Source organism: Stenella coeruleoalba, assembly GCF_951394435.1.
Source record: "Stenella coeruleoalba genome assembly, chromosome: 7".
NCBI classification, from domain to species: domain Eukaryota; kingdom Metazoa; phylum Chordata; class Mammalia; order Artiodactyla; family Delphinidae; genus Stenella; species Stenella coeruleoalba.
The window spans coordinates 110,865,997-110,882,317 of NC_137153.1; the positions used below are offsets into that span (position 1 = coordinate 110,865,997).

A 16,321-nucleotide genomic window follows, 5' to 3' on the forward strand; every position below is an offset into this window, starting at 1 on the left:
CGTAAGTTACTTATATCTAGGATATATAAGGAGCTAAGCAACCTAAATGTTTATCAACTACCAAATGGATAAATAAAATGTGGTCTAGAGTGGAATATTAGTTGGTCATAGGAATGAAGTACTGATGCATGCTACAACACAGATGAACCCTGAAGAACATTATGTTAAGTGATAAGCAAGTCACAAAAGTCCACTAATTACAGGGTTCCAATAATATGAAATGTCTAGAATAGTCAAATCTTTAGAGGCAGAAAATAAATAAGTGTTTGCTTAGGGTTGGAGATACTGGGGGAAGAGAGAGTTGATACCTAAGGAGGTAGGGTGTTTTCTTTTTGAGGTAATGAAAATATTTTAAGATCGACTTTGGTGGTGGTTGCACATATCTGTTAATATACTCAAAACCATAGAATAGAATGTATACTTTAAATGGGTGAATTGTATTTGGAAATGTCCCAATACAAATACTTCGGAAAGCTGGATGAAATAGAATAAATAGCCTTTCAATTACATAGCTCTATTCACAAGAAAGTGAAGAAAGTCCCCAAGGAACAAAAGCAAAGAGGAACCTGAAAGCCAGACCTATACACATGTGCTGACTTTGGGCAAGATTGACAGCAAGAAGAGCAGGCTGTTTTAGTCCTGAAAGGGAGAGATAATGTTAGCTTGGACTAGAGGATGAATGGACTGTGATTCAGGATATATTTTCAAGGTAGAGCTGGTTGGTATGAAGGTGGGCGAATTAGATATGGGATTTGAGGCAGAGAGAAGTAAAGTTGCTTCCTAGATTTTGGCCTGAACTGTTAGGTATATGGTTTTGCCATTTAGTGAAATGGGCAAAAGATAGGAAGACCAGAATTGGGGTAGGGGACAGGGGAATCAAAGTCCTGTTTAGGACATATTAAATTTGAGGTGACTATTAGATGTCATTTTTATTTTATTTTTTTTTTTAGATGTCATTTTTAGATGTCAGGTAGTTAGTTGCATGTATGTGACTGATGTTCAGGAGAGATTGTGGCTGACATCAACAGTATATAGATGGTATTCAAAGCTATGGGATTAGATGAAGCAACAAGGGAAAAGCAACAAATAACATAGAAGGGAATCCTCATAAGGTTACCAGCTGATTTTTCAGCAGAAACAGACAACTGTTTCAAGGATTTTTGCTAACAGAGGAGCTGAAAAATAGGTACCTGAAGGGTGATATGGATTCCAGTGAGGGATTTTATGATATTTATATACTGATAAGAATTATTCAGTAAAGGGGGACATTGCTACTACAAAATGAGAGCAAAATCTTTGATTCAATTAGGGAAAAGGGTTTCGTGTGTATAAGTGGAAGGGTTAGCCTAGGAACAGCTTCTGAAATAGGAAGATAGCATAAGTGAGTACAGATGTAAATAGATCAGTCTTCTCTCCTTTTGGATTTGTTCCTGTCGAAAATTTTCTTGTTAATTTTTGAAGTACTGTTAGACTTATTCTTCCTGTTTCTAATTTGATGAACCATTCTTGGTAAATGGGAAGGACCCTCAGGGCTTCTCCAGAGAACTTTTTGCTCACTCATTTTTTTTTTTTTTTTTTTTGCGGTACGCGGGCCTCTCCCTGTTGTGGCCTCTCCCATTGCGGAGCACAGGCTCCAGACGCGCAGGCTCAGCGGCCATGGCTCACTGGCCCAACCGCTCCGCGGCATGTGGGATCCTCCCGGACCGGGGCACGAACCCGTGTCCCCTGCATCGGCAGGCGGACTCTCAACGACTGCGCCACCAGGGAAGCCCTTAAGTGTTTTTGTTTGTTTGTTTGTTTTTGCGGTACGAGGGCCTCTCACTGTTGTGGCCTCTCCAGTTGCGGAGCACAGGCTCTGGACGCGCAGGCTCAGCGGCCATGGCTCACGGGCCCAGCTGCTACGCGGCATGTGGGATCTTCCCGGACAGGGGCACGAACCCATGTCCCCTGCATCGGCAGGCGGACTCTCAACCACTGTGCCACCAGGGAAGCCCACTCTCATTTATCTTGTTCACCAAAAGGAGATTATTCTGTTTTGGGGTTTTTTTAAAAATTAATTAATTTGTTTCTGGCCGCGTTGGGTCTTCATTGCTGTGCCCAGGCTTTCTCTAGTTGCGGCGAACAGGGGCTACTCTTCGTTGCAGTGTGCAGGCTTCTCATTGCAGTGGCTTCTCTTGTTGTGGAGCATGGGCTCTAGGCACGTGGGCTCAATAGTTGTGGCTCGCAGGCTCTAGAGCACAGGCTAGAGCGTGTCCCCTGCATTGGCAGGTGGATTCTCAACCACTGCGCCACCAGGGAAGCCCCAATAATTCTGTTTTATAGAACAGGAAATTGAGCAACATGTTTTCCAAATTTAAAATGTTTTCTCTATGTATTTTCATGTAATTTCAGTACATCTACACAGCATATTGGTTTATTGGCTACAGAACTAGTAAGTGAAGATTAAAAATTACTGTTAAATCTGTGAGATCTGTCATCAGAAGAAGGTAGGATAGGATATCTACAGATGTGTTGCCAGTGATGCCCACACTTCTTTATGAAACTGTTTTTTCAACCCCTGGTAGATTTTAAAATTGCAGTGGAGTTAGAGGATACATTTGAAAGATCTGTCACTGTTCCACCTCTGAAGTTCTAACTGAGTGTTTTGTTGAATATCCAGTTGACAGCTAGTAATCTACCAACTTCTTTTAGGTACTGAGGATAAGAACTCCATTTTGGGAAATATGATGACTTAGAAAACCTAAAAATGTCTCGATACAAAATACTTAGGAAAGCTGGATGAAATATAACAAATACCCTTTTTATTTTATTTTATTATTTATTTATTTATTTATTTATTTATTTTGCGGTACGTGGGCCTCTTACTGTTGTGACCACTCCCGTTGTGGAGCACAGGCTCTGGACGCGCAGGCTCAGCGGCCATGGCTCACGGGCCCAGCCGCTCCGCGGCATGTGGGATCCTCCCGGACCGGGGCGCGAACCCGTGTCCCCTGCATCAGCAGGCGGACTCTCAACCACTGCACCACCAGGGAAGCCTAAATACCCTTTTTTTAAAAAATAAATAAATTTATTTATTTATTTATTTTTGGCTGTGTTGGGTCCTTGCTGAGTGCTGGCTTTCTCTAGTTGCGGCGAGTGGGGGCTACTCTTCGTTGCGGTGCGTGGGCTTCTCATTGCGGTGGCTTCTCATTGCGGTGGCTTTTCTTTGTTGCAGAGCACAGGCTCTAGGTGCGCGGGCTTCAGTAGTTGTGGCACGAGGGCTGAGTAGTTGTGGCACGAGGGCTCAGTAGTTATGGCTCACGGGCTTAGTTGCTCCACAGCATGTGGGATCTTCCAGGACTAGGGCTCAAACCCGTGTCCCCTACATTGGCAGGCGGATTCTTAACCACTGTGCCACCAGGGAGGTACCAACAAATACCCTTTTAATTGAATAGCTGTATTCACAAAAATGTAAAGAAAATCCTCAAGGAACGAAAGCAAAGAGGGAAATGAAAGCCAGAACTATATGTATGAACTGACATTGGGACTCCTCTGGGGGAATTTGCTGTTCTTTATAACCAGTGGACTTGGGTTTTGATAGGTAAATTAGGTAAGACATAAGGCCTTGGATTTTACAGGGAGAGGTTTTGGAACTGAGATTTCCTTATAAAACACACTTGGGATACATCCTAACTTGAAAGGATATACTTGAAAAAATAATAATAGTAACCTGCCTACAGTCACAGGAAAAAAATAAGGAAGCTTCTCTGTCTTACATTGGACACTGATTGGAGGGGAGTCTTGTTGAGTATTTGTACCCATAGGCTTGCCTTCATGTATGTTTGGGGTTTTAATTTATACTACCTTCTTGTTCCTGGGTTAGTAATACTCTTGGGGCACCTGACAGAATCAGCTGTAAAACTGTCGAGGGACATGCTTGCCACCCAGGCTGCATAGTATTCCCACAGGTAACTCTGATAAGGAATAGTGCACAATGCAAAATTTACAAAGAATGGGGCTTCCCTGATAGCGCAGTGGTTAAGAATCCGCCTGCCAGTGCAGGGGACACGGGTTCGAGCCCTGGTCTGGGAAGATCCCACATGCCGTGGAGCAACTAAGTCCATGCGCCACAGCTACTGAGCCTGTGATCTAGAGCTGGTGAGCCCCAACTACTGAGCCCGCACGCCTAGAGCCCGTGCTCCACAACAGGAGAAGCCACCGCAATGAGAAGCCCACGCACCACAACAAAGAGTGGCCCCTGGTCCTCTCAACTAGAGAAAGCCCGTGCGCAGCAACGAAGACCCAACGCAGCCATAAATAAATAAATAAATTAAAAAAAAAACTGACCTTTACAAAAAGATTTACAAATGACAATTCACCATGAGCAAGAGTTAGCAAACCCCCAGTAAGATCAAATCTCACCAAAACTTTGGCATCTGAATTATTAGCTGTAACCTTAAGATGGGTATGATTAAGATGACTAAAGATTTAAAGAAAATTTTGGAAACGTTAGAAAATAACATTACAAAAGATTTTAATATACCAAGCAAACTAAAAATAAAACTTCTACAAGTGAAAATTAGACCCAGTGAAATTAAAGGTGCAACAGATATATTACCTACAAAATGAATCTGAGGAAATTACTCAGAAAATAACATTGAAAGATGATAATATATGAAAAAGCAATTAAGAAACATGGAGACTAGGATGCGAAGGACCAACATGTACCTAAATGTTCCTTAAAAATCGAATGAGGGAGGGGGGACCACTGACGGTCCAGTGGTTAGAACTCCGTGCTTCCACTGCAGGGGTCACGGGTTGGATTCCTGGTCGGGGAACTAAGATCCTGCATGCCGCGCAGCGCAACCAAAAAAAAAAGAATAGAATGAGGGAGAAGGAAATTGGTATAATAGCTGAATATCTTCCGAAAGTGATAAAGGAGATAAACCCTCAGCTTAAAAAAACAGAATGAGTCCCAACCAGGATGACAGTGAAACTGTAGAACATCACAGCCAAAGAGCAGTTCTTAAAAGGCTGAATGAGAATCAAGATGAATAGGACATAGTTCATGTCCTCAAGATGCTTATAGCTTAGGGTAGATGACACTTGTTAAAAATGTTGTTGCAGTGATTTCTACTAGTCTTTGCTTTGTAACAAACTAACTCAGGTTTGAAAAACTATTATTTCTCATGATTTTATGGATTGACTGGGTAGTTTTGCTAGTCTTGCTTAGGGTCATACAACTTCATTTAGCTGGTGCGTTGGCTGGGGACTGGCCTTGACTGGGTCTCTCTTTCCATGTGGTTTTCAACTTAGGCTTCTTCACAGCATGGTGATCTTAGGGCAGACATGAAAGCTGTAAGACCTCTTTTAAGGCTAAAGCTTATAAGTTACATGGTGTCACTTCTACCACATTCTGTTGTAGAAAAGCAAGCCACAATGCCAGCCCACATTCATGGGATTAGAGAAATAGACTATATCTCTTGATGGAGGAACTGTAGAGATTTTGTGGCCATATTTAATTTTCAACATGAGTATAATTAGATCAGTGCTGTGATAAAGGTTAACAAAAGGATGCTATAGAACAGAGCAGGTAGAAACTTATCTCAGCTTGGGGGAGGAGTCGGGGAAGGCTTCTCAGAGAGGATAACGCTTCAGTTAAACCCTTTAAAGGAAAGCTTTATGTGATAGTGTAGTTATTAAAAACACAGGTATTTTTCTTTATGAAATGTTTATGACAACTCACATCAAAATCTGAGAATTTTCCATAAGTTCAGAACATGTTGCATTTTCTCTGCTTCACTTCCCTGGTGTAGGAATCTTACACCCTTTAGCTCTTAGCCAAAGATACTCTTTAAATGTTGGTTGGGGTACATTGATGAGATAGTACTGCTGAGGCAGAAAGTTCAGTTAGAGGATTTTTTTAAGCTTTTTAACCTTCATAGAGTTTTCTTCTTGAAAAATCCAGCTGACATTATTTTGGTTGAGAAAAGTTGCCAGGCTTTATTAAAGTAGTTAGCAGATACAGAAGTCACTCCTTCTCACTTAGTAATGCCTAGACTAATCTTCTGACTCAGTTTCTGAAATTGTATTGGAGTCAGTTGATCTTGTCCTCTAAAATGCAGATCTTTTTTTTTTTTTTTTTCGCGGTACGCGGGCCTCTCACTGTTGTGGCCTCTCCCGTTGTGGAGCACGGACTCCGGACGCGCAGGTTCAGCGGCCATGGCTCACGGGCCCAGCTGCTCTGCAGCATGTGGGATCCTCCCGGACTGGGGCACGAACCCATGTCCCCTGCATCAGCAGGCGGACTCTCAACCACTGCGCCACCAGGGAAGCCCCAAAAATGCAGATCTTTTATTCAAGCAAAGTTAGTGAACCATGAACACAGAGTTTAATTAAGGGGATCAGACTGGTGGCGGGGGAGACACTTAAGTAAATATGTCATCATGACAAAATGCATCAATTGCTGGAATATAGATATGAGCAGAATTATATGAGAACATAATTGTTGCCTGAAGAAGAAAAGAAAGGTTTTCATAGAGTAGGTAACAATTCGGCAGAGCATTAAAGAGTCATTAAGAATTTCCCAAAGAAGAGAGTCTGTGACATGTGGAAAGATCAAGAGGCTTGAAAGAGCCTGGAGTCGGGACCACTGCGTGCAGTAGAATTGAATGTGCTTGCTTTTCTTTTTCTCCCAAGATGTGAATAGCCTTTTTGTCATTTTTTTCTGTAATTATAAAAATAATATATGCTTAATTTAGAAAACTCAGACAATAAGAAAAGTAAGTAAAACCTAGCCATAATCCCATTATTTAGCAAAACATTCATAAGTATTTTGGGTCCTTCTTCAATTGACATTTTTTTTAGTTTTTTTTGGCTGTGTTGGGCCTTCGTTGGTGCGCACGGGCTTTCTCGAGTTGCGACGAGCAGGGGCTACTGTTCGTTGTGGTGCGCAGGCTTCTCATTGCGGTGGCTTCTCTTGTTGCGGAGCACGGGCTCTAGGCGCGCAGGCTTCAGTAGTTGCAGCACGTGGATTCAGTAGTTGCAGCACGCAGGCTTCAGTAGTTTGCGGCACATGGGCTCAGTAGTTGTGTCGTGCGGGCTCTAGGGCGTACAGGCTCAGTAGTTGTGGTGCATGGGCTTAGTTGCTCCGTGGCATGTGGGATCTTCCTGGACCAGGGATCGAACCCATGTCCTCTGCATTGGCAGGCAGATTCTTAACCACTGAGCCACCAGGGAAGTCCCAGTTGACTTTTTTTTTTTTTTTTTTGTGGTACGCGGGCCTCTCACTGCTGTGGCCTGTCCCGTTGTGGAGCACAGGCTCCGGACGCGCAGGCTCAGCGGCCATGGCTCACGGGCCCAGCTGCTCCGCGGCACGTGGGATCTTCCCGGACCGGGGCACGAACCCGTGTCCCCTGCATCGGCAGGCGGACTCTCAACCACTGTGCCACCAGGGAAGCCCCCAGTTGACTTTTAAAGATGAATTCACAAGGTTCTGTTCCTTTCCCTTTTTAAATTAATGTTAATAATTCCTAACGGTAATTTTAGTTTGTTTTTCTGGTCCTTCTTTTATATAGTAAGATAAAGAGATGGATTTTCAGAACAACTGTGGTTTATAAATGAGGCACAAAGTGATTTGTCAAAGATCACAGAAAGAATCTGTGAGTGCCTTTGAGATTAGTTACTATGCTTTCCAGTATCCAAATTGGGCTTCTGATTTTTTTGTGCCTTGCTTTTTTGTTTTTAATTTTTATTTATTTTATTTTTAGCTATATTGGGTCTTCGTTGCTGCGCACGGGCTTTTCTCTGGTTGCGGTGAGTGGGGGCTACTCTTTTTTTTTTTTTTTTTTTGCAGTACGCGGGCCTCTCCCATTGCAGAGCACAGGCTCCGGACGCGCAGGCTCAGCGGCCATGGCTCATGGTCCCAGCCGCTCCGCGGCATGTGGGATCTTCCAGACCAGGGCTCAAACCCGTGTCCCTTGCATTGGCAGGCGGATTCTTAACCACTGCGCCACCAGGGAAGCCCTGTGCCTTGCTTTCTGATAAGACAAGATTTATATACTTGTTTTGAAATGGTTCAGCTCTTACTCTGAAACTGAGTAAAATTACTTAGTTTGAACCATTTTCATTTGTATTTTCACTGCAGTATGACACAAGTAGTGGGAACTGTAGATCATCAGGAATTTATCTTTAATTTTCTGATTGTGGATTTTTCTAGCACACACTTTCATTTCCTAAGCATGCTTTCTTGAAGACATAAAATCTCTACTGTAAAAGCATCTCAAACTGCCTAAAGTAGCTTTTTATAACTGGTAAATCAAGTAGAGCCTAGTTGGTATTGTTGCAGTGAAGGGAAACAGGAGCTATAAAGTTAGAAGCAGAAAATTAAGACCAGGAAATGACTGGCTATTGCCTTTGGAACATTTTGTCCTTTGATTCCATAAATGCAGTTTTGCTCTCAAGGAAATGGGCTTGTAGCCAATTCTACCATTCAAATTGTTACCTTTATTTGATATTATTTAGAAAGGACAGATGTTATTCCAGTAATGCTTCTTTTGCACATAAATAGTGGGTGTGTTCTTAGTTTTCTTTGGACCAAGGAAAGTGGAAGAACTACTTTTTTAAAAGTTATTATTTGTTGTTTTTTTTTTTTGTTTGTTTGTTTTTTTTGCGGTATGCAGGCCTCTCACCGTTGTGGTCTCTCCCGTTGCGGAGCACAGGCTCCGGACGCGCAGGCTCAGCAGCCATGGCTCACGCTCCGCGGCATGTGGGATCTTCCCGGACCGGGGCACGAACCCGTGTCCCCTGCATCGGCAGGCAGACTCTCAACCGCTGTGCGGTTAAGCCCATTATTTGGGCTTAATAAAGGGAAGCCCATTATTTGTTTTTTTCACTTCACCTCCCGTAGGTGGACCAGAGTTTATTTAGAAATAGTTGAAAGTTGGGTAGGGAGATATTAGTTGGATGCTTACTAGTTGGCAGGTAATGTGATGTGAGAAGTGAGACAATCCCTATAAAAATCACGATTCAGTGCCTGCCTATAACGTAAATAATAAGTGTCCAATGATCATATTACTGAATCATTGAACCATGACAGTCTTGTGAGATAGGTATTAACATTCTCATTTTATTTATTTATTTGGCTGCACTGGGTCTTCGTTGCTGAGTGTGGGCTTTCTCTAGTTGCAGCGAGCAGGGGCTACTCTTCATTGCAGTGCGCGGACTTCTCGTTGAGGTCGCTTCTCTTGTTGCGGAGCACGGGTTCTGGGCACGTGAGCTTCAGTAGTCGCAGCACGTGGGCTCAGTAGTTGTGGCATGTGGGCTTCAGTAGTTGTGGCGAACGGGCTTAACTGCTCCACGGCATGTGGGATCTTCCCAGACCGGGGATTGAACCTGTGTCCCCTGCATTGGCAGGCGGATTTTTTAATCACTGTGTCACCGGGGAAGTCCAACATTCTCATTTTAGAGATGAGACAGTTGTGGCTTCTAGAGGTTAATTTGTCCATAGCCAGTAGAGTTAGTGTTAGAGGCATGTCCCCAACTCAGATCTGTCTTATTGTGGAGCCCAAGTAGGACTACTAAGTACAGTTGTGTAAGCTACACGTGCAATCCCAGGGGGGTGCTGTTCACATAGCCTGTGATGTGAATGGTGCCCCCTGGAGTTGTGCCACAAGCCAACTCTTGTTCCAGTTGTGTTTTTTGTTTTTGATTTGTTTACCACTACTCTACTTTGTAAGTAGAATTATGAATAAATCATTCACTGAATAGTCTCTGTCCTTGCAAACATTCATGTCTATGTTTGGCTATTTAATGCTTTTTTTCTTCTCAATTCAGGAGTATTTTAAAGAACTCTCCCTTCCTCTTCTTAAAGATTACATGGAGATGAACACAAATCTAAATATGATTCTTAGTTGTATTATCTGTACATATCGGCTTTGCTTTTTTATTTTTATATTTGGGCTAAATTAAGTTAGAAGTCTTTTTTGGGTTTCAAAATAAAGATAATTGTTTGCGTTTTGTAGCATGCTATTTGGTCCTGCCCAGTATTCTTATGGTAAATGTTAAACTTTAATGACACTTATAAAATGTTCAGGTTTAATGATACTTTAATGACACTCATAATAGGAAATGGTATTTGTTTTTGTTTTATTTTTAAGTCGTTAACAAAGCTAAAATCTTTCAGATTTCCTTTTCTAGCACTAAACCAAAATCTGTAGAACACCCAATATCCAAATTGGATAAAAGAATACTTTGGCTTTTATTCTTGGCATTTATAAAATTCAGTTCATTAAACATGTATGGTAGATATACTCTGTACCCTCAGCTACCCGAAGCTTTGGGAATATAAAGATAATTGAAGAAACAGTCTCTGCTATCTAATAATGCCCAGTCTGGCTGAAGAGGCCCACTAAGCAAATATTCTCTAAAACAAGTAGCAATGCTGGAATAAACAAGTATACTAATATTTTGATAGCACTCTCTAAGGAGGGAGTGATTAAACCGCATATATCAGGCTTAAGATCTCTCAGAGGATTTAAGCTTGGTCTTTAAGAGTAGAAAGGCAAAGGAGAGGAAGGCTTTCCAGGAAAGGGAGCGGTCTGTGCAAAGTCTAGATGTTTAAAGGTTTATGGTGTGTCTTGGGGAGTTTTGAGTAGTTTGATGTGACAGATAAGAGATGGAAAAGTAAATTGGGCAGAGTTGTGAGAAACTCATAGAACATAGTGATGAATATGGGCATTATCTTATGGACATTGAGGAAACATGGGAGGGTATAAAAATAAGGCAGTGCTTGATCAGAACTAAGATTTGCACTTGTAATTTGAATGGCCATATGAATGATAAATCAGAGGGGAGTGAGAAAGAAGGCAGGGAAACTACTACCTTTCCAGTAGGTAGGCTTATGTAAAATGAAAGAGATTCCTATGGTGTTAGCTATGCAGAGAGACAGAAGGAAAAAAATGGGCAGTTGAGCAAGGAGCAGTAGGGTTTGTGAGTAGTGTGGAAATGAGAGGAGTGAAGGATGACTGTAATCCTTCATTTGGTAACTGAGTGGAAAGTAGTGCAATTCATTAATTTTTTTTTTAAAGATACAGGGAGAGAATCAGAGTTAAGTTTTGACGTAAGTTTGGAGTATCTAGCTGAAGGTGTCTGTCCATTAGACAGGGAGGGGTTGTAGATGTATATTAGGGATTGTTTATGTATCATTGGGATTGGATGAAATGGCACAGGAAAATCTGTAAAATGAAGTTATTGCCAAAAACAGAATCCTGGACGAACACCTTTTGAGGGGCATGTAGAGAAAAGGAACAGTTGTGTTCTCAAATTGCATCTTTCATAGAAACCACATTTTTTTTCTATTAAAAAAAATAGCCTTTTTTAAAAGAGCAGTTTTAGATTCACAGCAAAATTGAGAGGAAGGTACAGAGATTTCCCATATAACCTTTGCCCCAACACATGCATAGCCTCTCCCGCTATGAATATCCCCTTCCAAGTTTAAGTCTATTGAGGTAAAATTTACACACAGTAAAATACAACCCTTTTAGGTATGCAGTTCTATGAACTTTAATGAATGTAAACTCTTATGTAATCACCACGACCACCACAGTCAAGATACAGAATATTTTCATTACTCCAGAAAATCCCTTTATAGTTCTTTTTAGTCATTCATCTTTCCCCTTCCCAGCCTCTGACAATCAGTGATCTGATTTCTGTCTCTATAGTTTTGCCTTTTCTGGAATGCCATGTAAATTGAATCATACAGTATATAGCCTTTTGTGTCCACTTCTTTTACTTAGAATAATGCTTTTGAGATTTATCCATGTTATTTTAGTATCAGTGGCAGTTTGTTTATCCATTCACCAGCTGATAAACATTTACTTGGTATTCAGTTTTTGGCAATTATGATTAATGCTGCTATAAACATTCACAGACAGGTCTTTGTATAGACATGTATTTTTATTTTTCTTGGGTAAACACCTAGGAGTGAGTCATAGATAAGTGTATGTTTAACTTTATAAAATTTACATAAAGTGACTACCATTTTGTATTCCCACCAGCAGTGTATGAGAGTTTTTCAGTTGCTCCACATTCTTGCCAGCGCTTGGTATTTTCAGGATTGTTTTGTTTTTAATTTTCATTCTTATAGGTGTATAGCGGCATCCTATAGTGGTGTCAGTTTCCCTAATGGTTAATGATACCGAGTGTCTTTCAAATGCTTATTTGCATTGTCTTCTTGCGTGAAATGCCCTTTATTTAAATTGGGTTGCTTGTTTTATTATTGAGTTATAAGAATTCTGTGGATATTTTGGATATAATTCCTTCATCAGACATATGATTTGTAAATATTTTCTTGAAGTCTGCGGCTTGTCTTTTCATTCTGTGAACAGTGTCTTCCAAGCAGCAGTTTCTAGTTTAATAAAGTGCGTTTCATTTTTTTCTTTTATGCATACTTTTTATGTCCTAAGAAATCTTTGTGTCCCAGAATTACAAAGATTTTTTCCTGTGTTTTCTTCTGTAAATAGTATAGTTTTAGGATTTACATTTATATCTGCAGTCCATTTTGCATTAATTTTGTATGTGACATAAAGACATTGATGTTTTTGCATATGTATGATGTCAAGTTAATTGTTCCACCACCATTTGTTTTATTTTATTACCTTTCTCTGTTGAATTATCTGGCCAACTTTGTTGAAACCAATTGGCCATGTATGTGTGGGTCTATTTCTGGATTCTATTTTGTTTCCTTGTTCTGTATTATCTGTCCTTTCACTAATACCGTGTCTTGATTACTTTACCTGCAACTACATTTATTTTAGAGATCATCGTGGTATCTGTTAGGAATGCTGTTGGCAGCAAGGAACAGAAAGCCCTGCTAATAATGAGTTTATTTTTGTTATGACAAGAAGTCAGACAAGCAGTTGCTGATTTAAGCTGTTCATTTATACGAGGGGTTAACAAACTATAGCCTGCTGGCCTAATCTGGCCTGCCACTTGTTTTGTAAATCACCTGTGGAAGTTCTTGAAAATGCATATGCCAAGGCTTTATCTCTGAGACTGATTTAGTTGCTAGGGTAGGAGGTGAGGGGATAGAGGGAGGATCAGGTATTTTAATTTTAACATGCTCCCTGGTGATATTGGTAATTGTGTTGTTTAGTCATGGTTAAGAACCATTAATCTAAGGTTGGTTCCTAAGAGTGTGGTCTCCAGACTAGCAGCATCACCATCTCCTGGAAACTTTTTAAAAATTCAAATTATCAGGCCCATCCCAGCCTTACTGAATGGGAATTCTTGTTAGGGCCCAACAGATTGTGTTTCAACAAGTTCACCAGGTGATTCTTAGGCATGCCAAAGCTTGAGAACCTTGAAAAGCATTGCTGAGTGTTTCCCAGATAAGCCTAGGGAAGATTAATTGACTGTCTTTTAAAAAACAAAAAACTTAATTGAGATAAGTATTAAATTATGTGACAGATAGTTAAGTATGAAATTGGATTGAAGGTGCACAAATGATCTAACATGGTAAGTGCTGAGTACTGTATTGGACCTAATTATTCAAAGCATAAGTTAGGTTGCTATTTTTAAGCAGCTTTTAAAAGTCATTTTTGTGTGTGTGCATTACTTTTTCCTACCCTTTAAGGAAGAGTTAAGGAAATAGAAGGCAGTTCTTACGTTTACAGACTTTATAAACAAGGGAAGAATGCAGATAAACATGTATAAACACAAAAGGCAAACATATAAACATGTTTCTTTCAGGGTTTGTAAATATATTACAGTGGAGGTAGTCTATCCAAAAGAAAACTTGAGTTTATTTAGCCTATATACCAAAGAAAAAACAGTACCTCATAGCATGTAAAATGTCTTCAGTTTAGTTTGCTCTTTAATGGTAACCTTCCCAGTTATAATTACTAATTGCTTAAACATGGAGTCTAATATCTTTTCTTCATCTGTTTTTAGGGAGCTGTAAATATCCTACTTATGTTATTTCTCCTTCCACTTGGACAATGGTTTAGATTCAGTTAGGCTATCTTTTATTTCCTGCAGGTGATTCCTGCAGTATTTCTTGTCCAGTTCTGAAAAAATAAGAGGTTAATTAGAACTAAGCTCTAGTTTGTTTTCTAGGTGCTTTCAAAAACTTTTGAAAGAAGAACTTCTGAAAAAAGAAATTTGATTACACTTGTGATGTATAGGATCAGTCATAACAAAGAGTTAAACTTATTTGACTGAATTGTAGTTCCAATAGCAGTAACTCTGAATATAAAAGGAAGTTCACAAAAACAGATGCTGTCATTGAAACCAGCGACTGAACACCTCTCCGGCCCTTATTTCCAAGGCAAGAATAGCTGACATGTTAGAATTTCCTTGGGAAAATGAAGCAAAAAAGACTTAAGACTGTTTCTCAATCATAGTTTACAGCCAAAGGGACTTGAATTTTATAGTTACAAAAGATGTTTGAACTGGGTTCCTTAGTAGTCCAGAGTACCTCTGTTATTGGAATTTTGCTTCTTAACTGTGTCTTAATTTTACTGGGAAGACCTCATTGTCTTTTAACAATCTCATAGCCCCACCCATTTTAACTTTTTGTCAGGTTTTAGTCTTCAGAAACCCTCCTAAATTAGCACACTTTTTTTTTCATCATGATTTCCTTTTCGTAAATTAATTCTCTTGTTAATTTTTCTAGTATTTCTTGAATAAGCATTTGGTGACAATACTGGGTTTTGTCACTTGTGGTTTTCCTTAGCGTTGGGCACCTGATTCTCCACCTGATTCTGCACTTGTTTACTTCCTTGTTGAGCAACTAATAATAAACCATCATGATTCTAGAAAAATACTTGACGTTGAAAAGGGTTCTGTTCCTCAGGGTCATTTTATACGTACATCTCCCCAGCTTTATTCAAATGTCTCAGAACTTTAAGAACTATTTATGTCAGTGAAGTCTCCCTCAGAAATACAGGAGACTTAACTTATAGCAAGGGTGGTAAAAATGCATGTGATGATTTACTACCTAATAAGTATGTTTCTACTGATAATTTTCAGGAGCAAACACATTTTCCCTTTTCCTTAAGCATAAGAGAAGCTTCTCCTCTTTTTTAAAATTAATTAACTTTTGGCTGTGTTGGGTCTTTGTTGCTGCGCGTGGGCTTTCTCTAGTTGTGGCGAGCAGCGGGGCTACTCTTCGTTTTGGTGTGCGAGCTTCTCATTGTGGTGGCTTCTCTTGTTGCGGAGCATGGGCTCTAGGCGCGCGGGCTTCAGTAGTTGTGGCACGCAGGCTCAGTAGTTGTGGCTTGCGGGCTCTAGAGCACAGGCTCAGTAGTTGTGGCGCATGGGCTTAGTTGCTCCGCGGCATGTGGGATCTTCCTGGACCAGGGCTCAAACCCGTGTCCCCTCCATTGACAGGTGAATTCTTAACCACTGCGCCACCAGGCAAGTCCGAGAAGCTTCTCCTCTTAACAAGCTTTATTTCTCATCATACAAGTAAAATTACAAATATTTTAGTTGTTAATTAGTTTAGGACACTGTAGAAAACTTTTAATAAAATTGACAGACTATCACATATATTTCTGGGTATTGGTCTCAAATTCACTATACACTTTTTCATGAAAAGCTGTATGAATTAAGAGAGCAGCTGCAGCTCTTATTTATTATAGATCTTGATTTATTCTGTTTTTTAAAGACATTCAGAAGATATCTGTATATCAAAAGAATTGCTGATGATTTTCTCTAGATGTGGTCCCATTTAAATCAGTACTGGCCTCTCTCATTTTGTTGATTGCATATATTTGTGACCCTTAGATTATAGGGAATGGAAGTGAACAGCAGCTGCAAAAAGAGCTAGCAGATGTGCTGATGGATCCTCCAATGGACGACCAGCCAGGGGACAAGGAGCTTGTGGAAAGGTCACAATTGGATGGCGAAGGAGATGGGCCTCTTTCTAATCAACTCTCAGCTTCATCCACCATTAACCCTGTGTCATTAGTAGGGCTCCAGAAACCAGAGATGAGCCTGCCAGTGAAACCTGGACAAGGAGGTTAGGATTGCTGCATTGCTTGCATAACTGAAGGTTATTGTTTTTAATATTTGAGTGTCCATTCTGTACTAGGTTTGATTCAAAGCGAGCAAAACCCATTATCTATGTTCTCTAGAATCTTCAGATTCTAGATTTAGGGGGATGTGAGAAGAGTAAATGTATGTACTATTCTGATTTCCCTTTAAATGTATGTCAGTTTAAAAAAATTTTTTATTGGGATAGAGTTGATTTACAATGTTGTTTTAGTTTCAGGTGTGCAGCAAAGTGAATCAATTATACATATACATATGTCCACTCTAAATGTATGTCATTTATACCACA

At 40.3% G+C, this 16,321-nt stretch overlaps 1 protein-coding gene across 2 annotated transcripts in view; it reads left to right on the forward strand.

Annotated features, from left to right (window-relative positions):
• Positions 1 to 16,321, forward strand: part of RABGAP1 (RAB GTPase activating protein 1) — a 159,591-nt gene that overhangs the window by 34,579 nt on the left and 108,691 nt on the right. For both annotated transcript variants that reach the window (XM_079928051.1, XM_079928050.1), the window contains exon 3: positions 15,766 to 16,000. In XM_079928051.1, the coding sequence (XP_079784177.1) occupies positions 15,766 to 16,000 (235 nt within the window). The remainder of the gene's footprint in view (positions 1 to 15,765; positions 16,001 to 16,321) is intronic.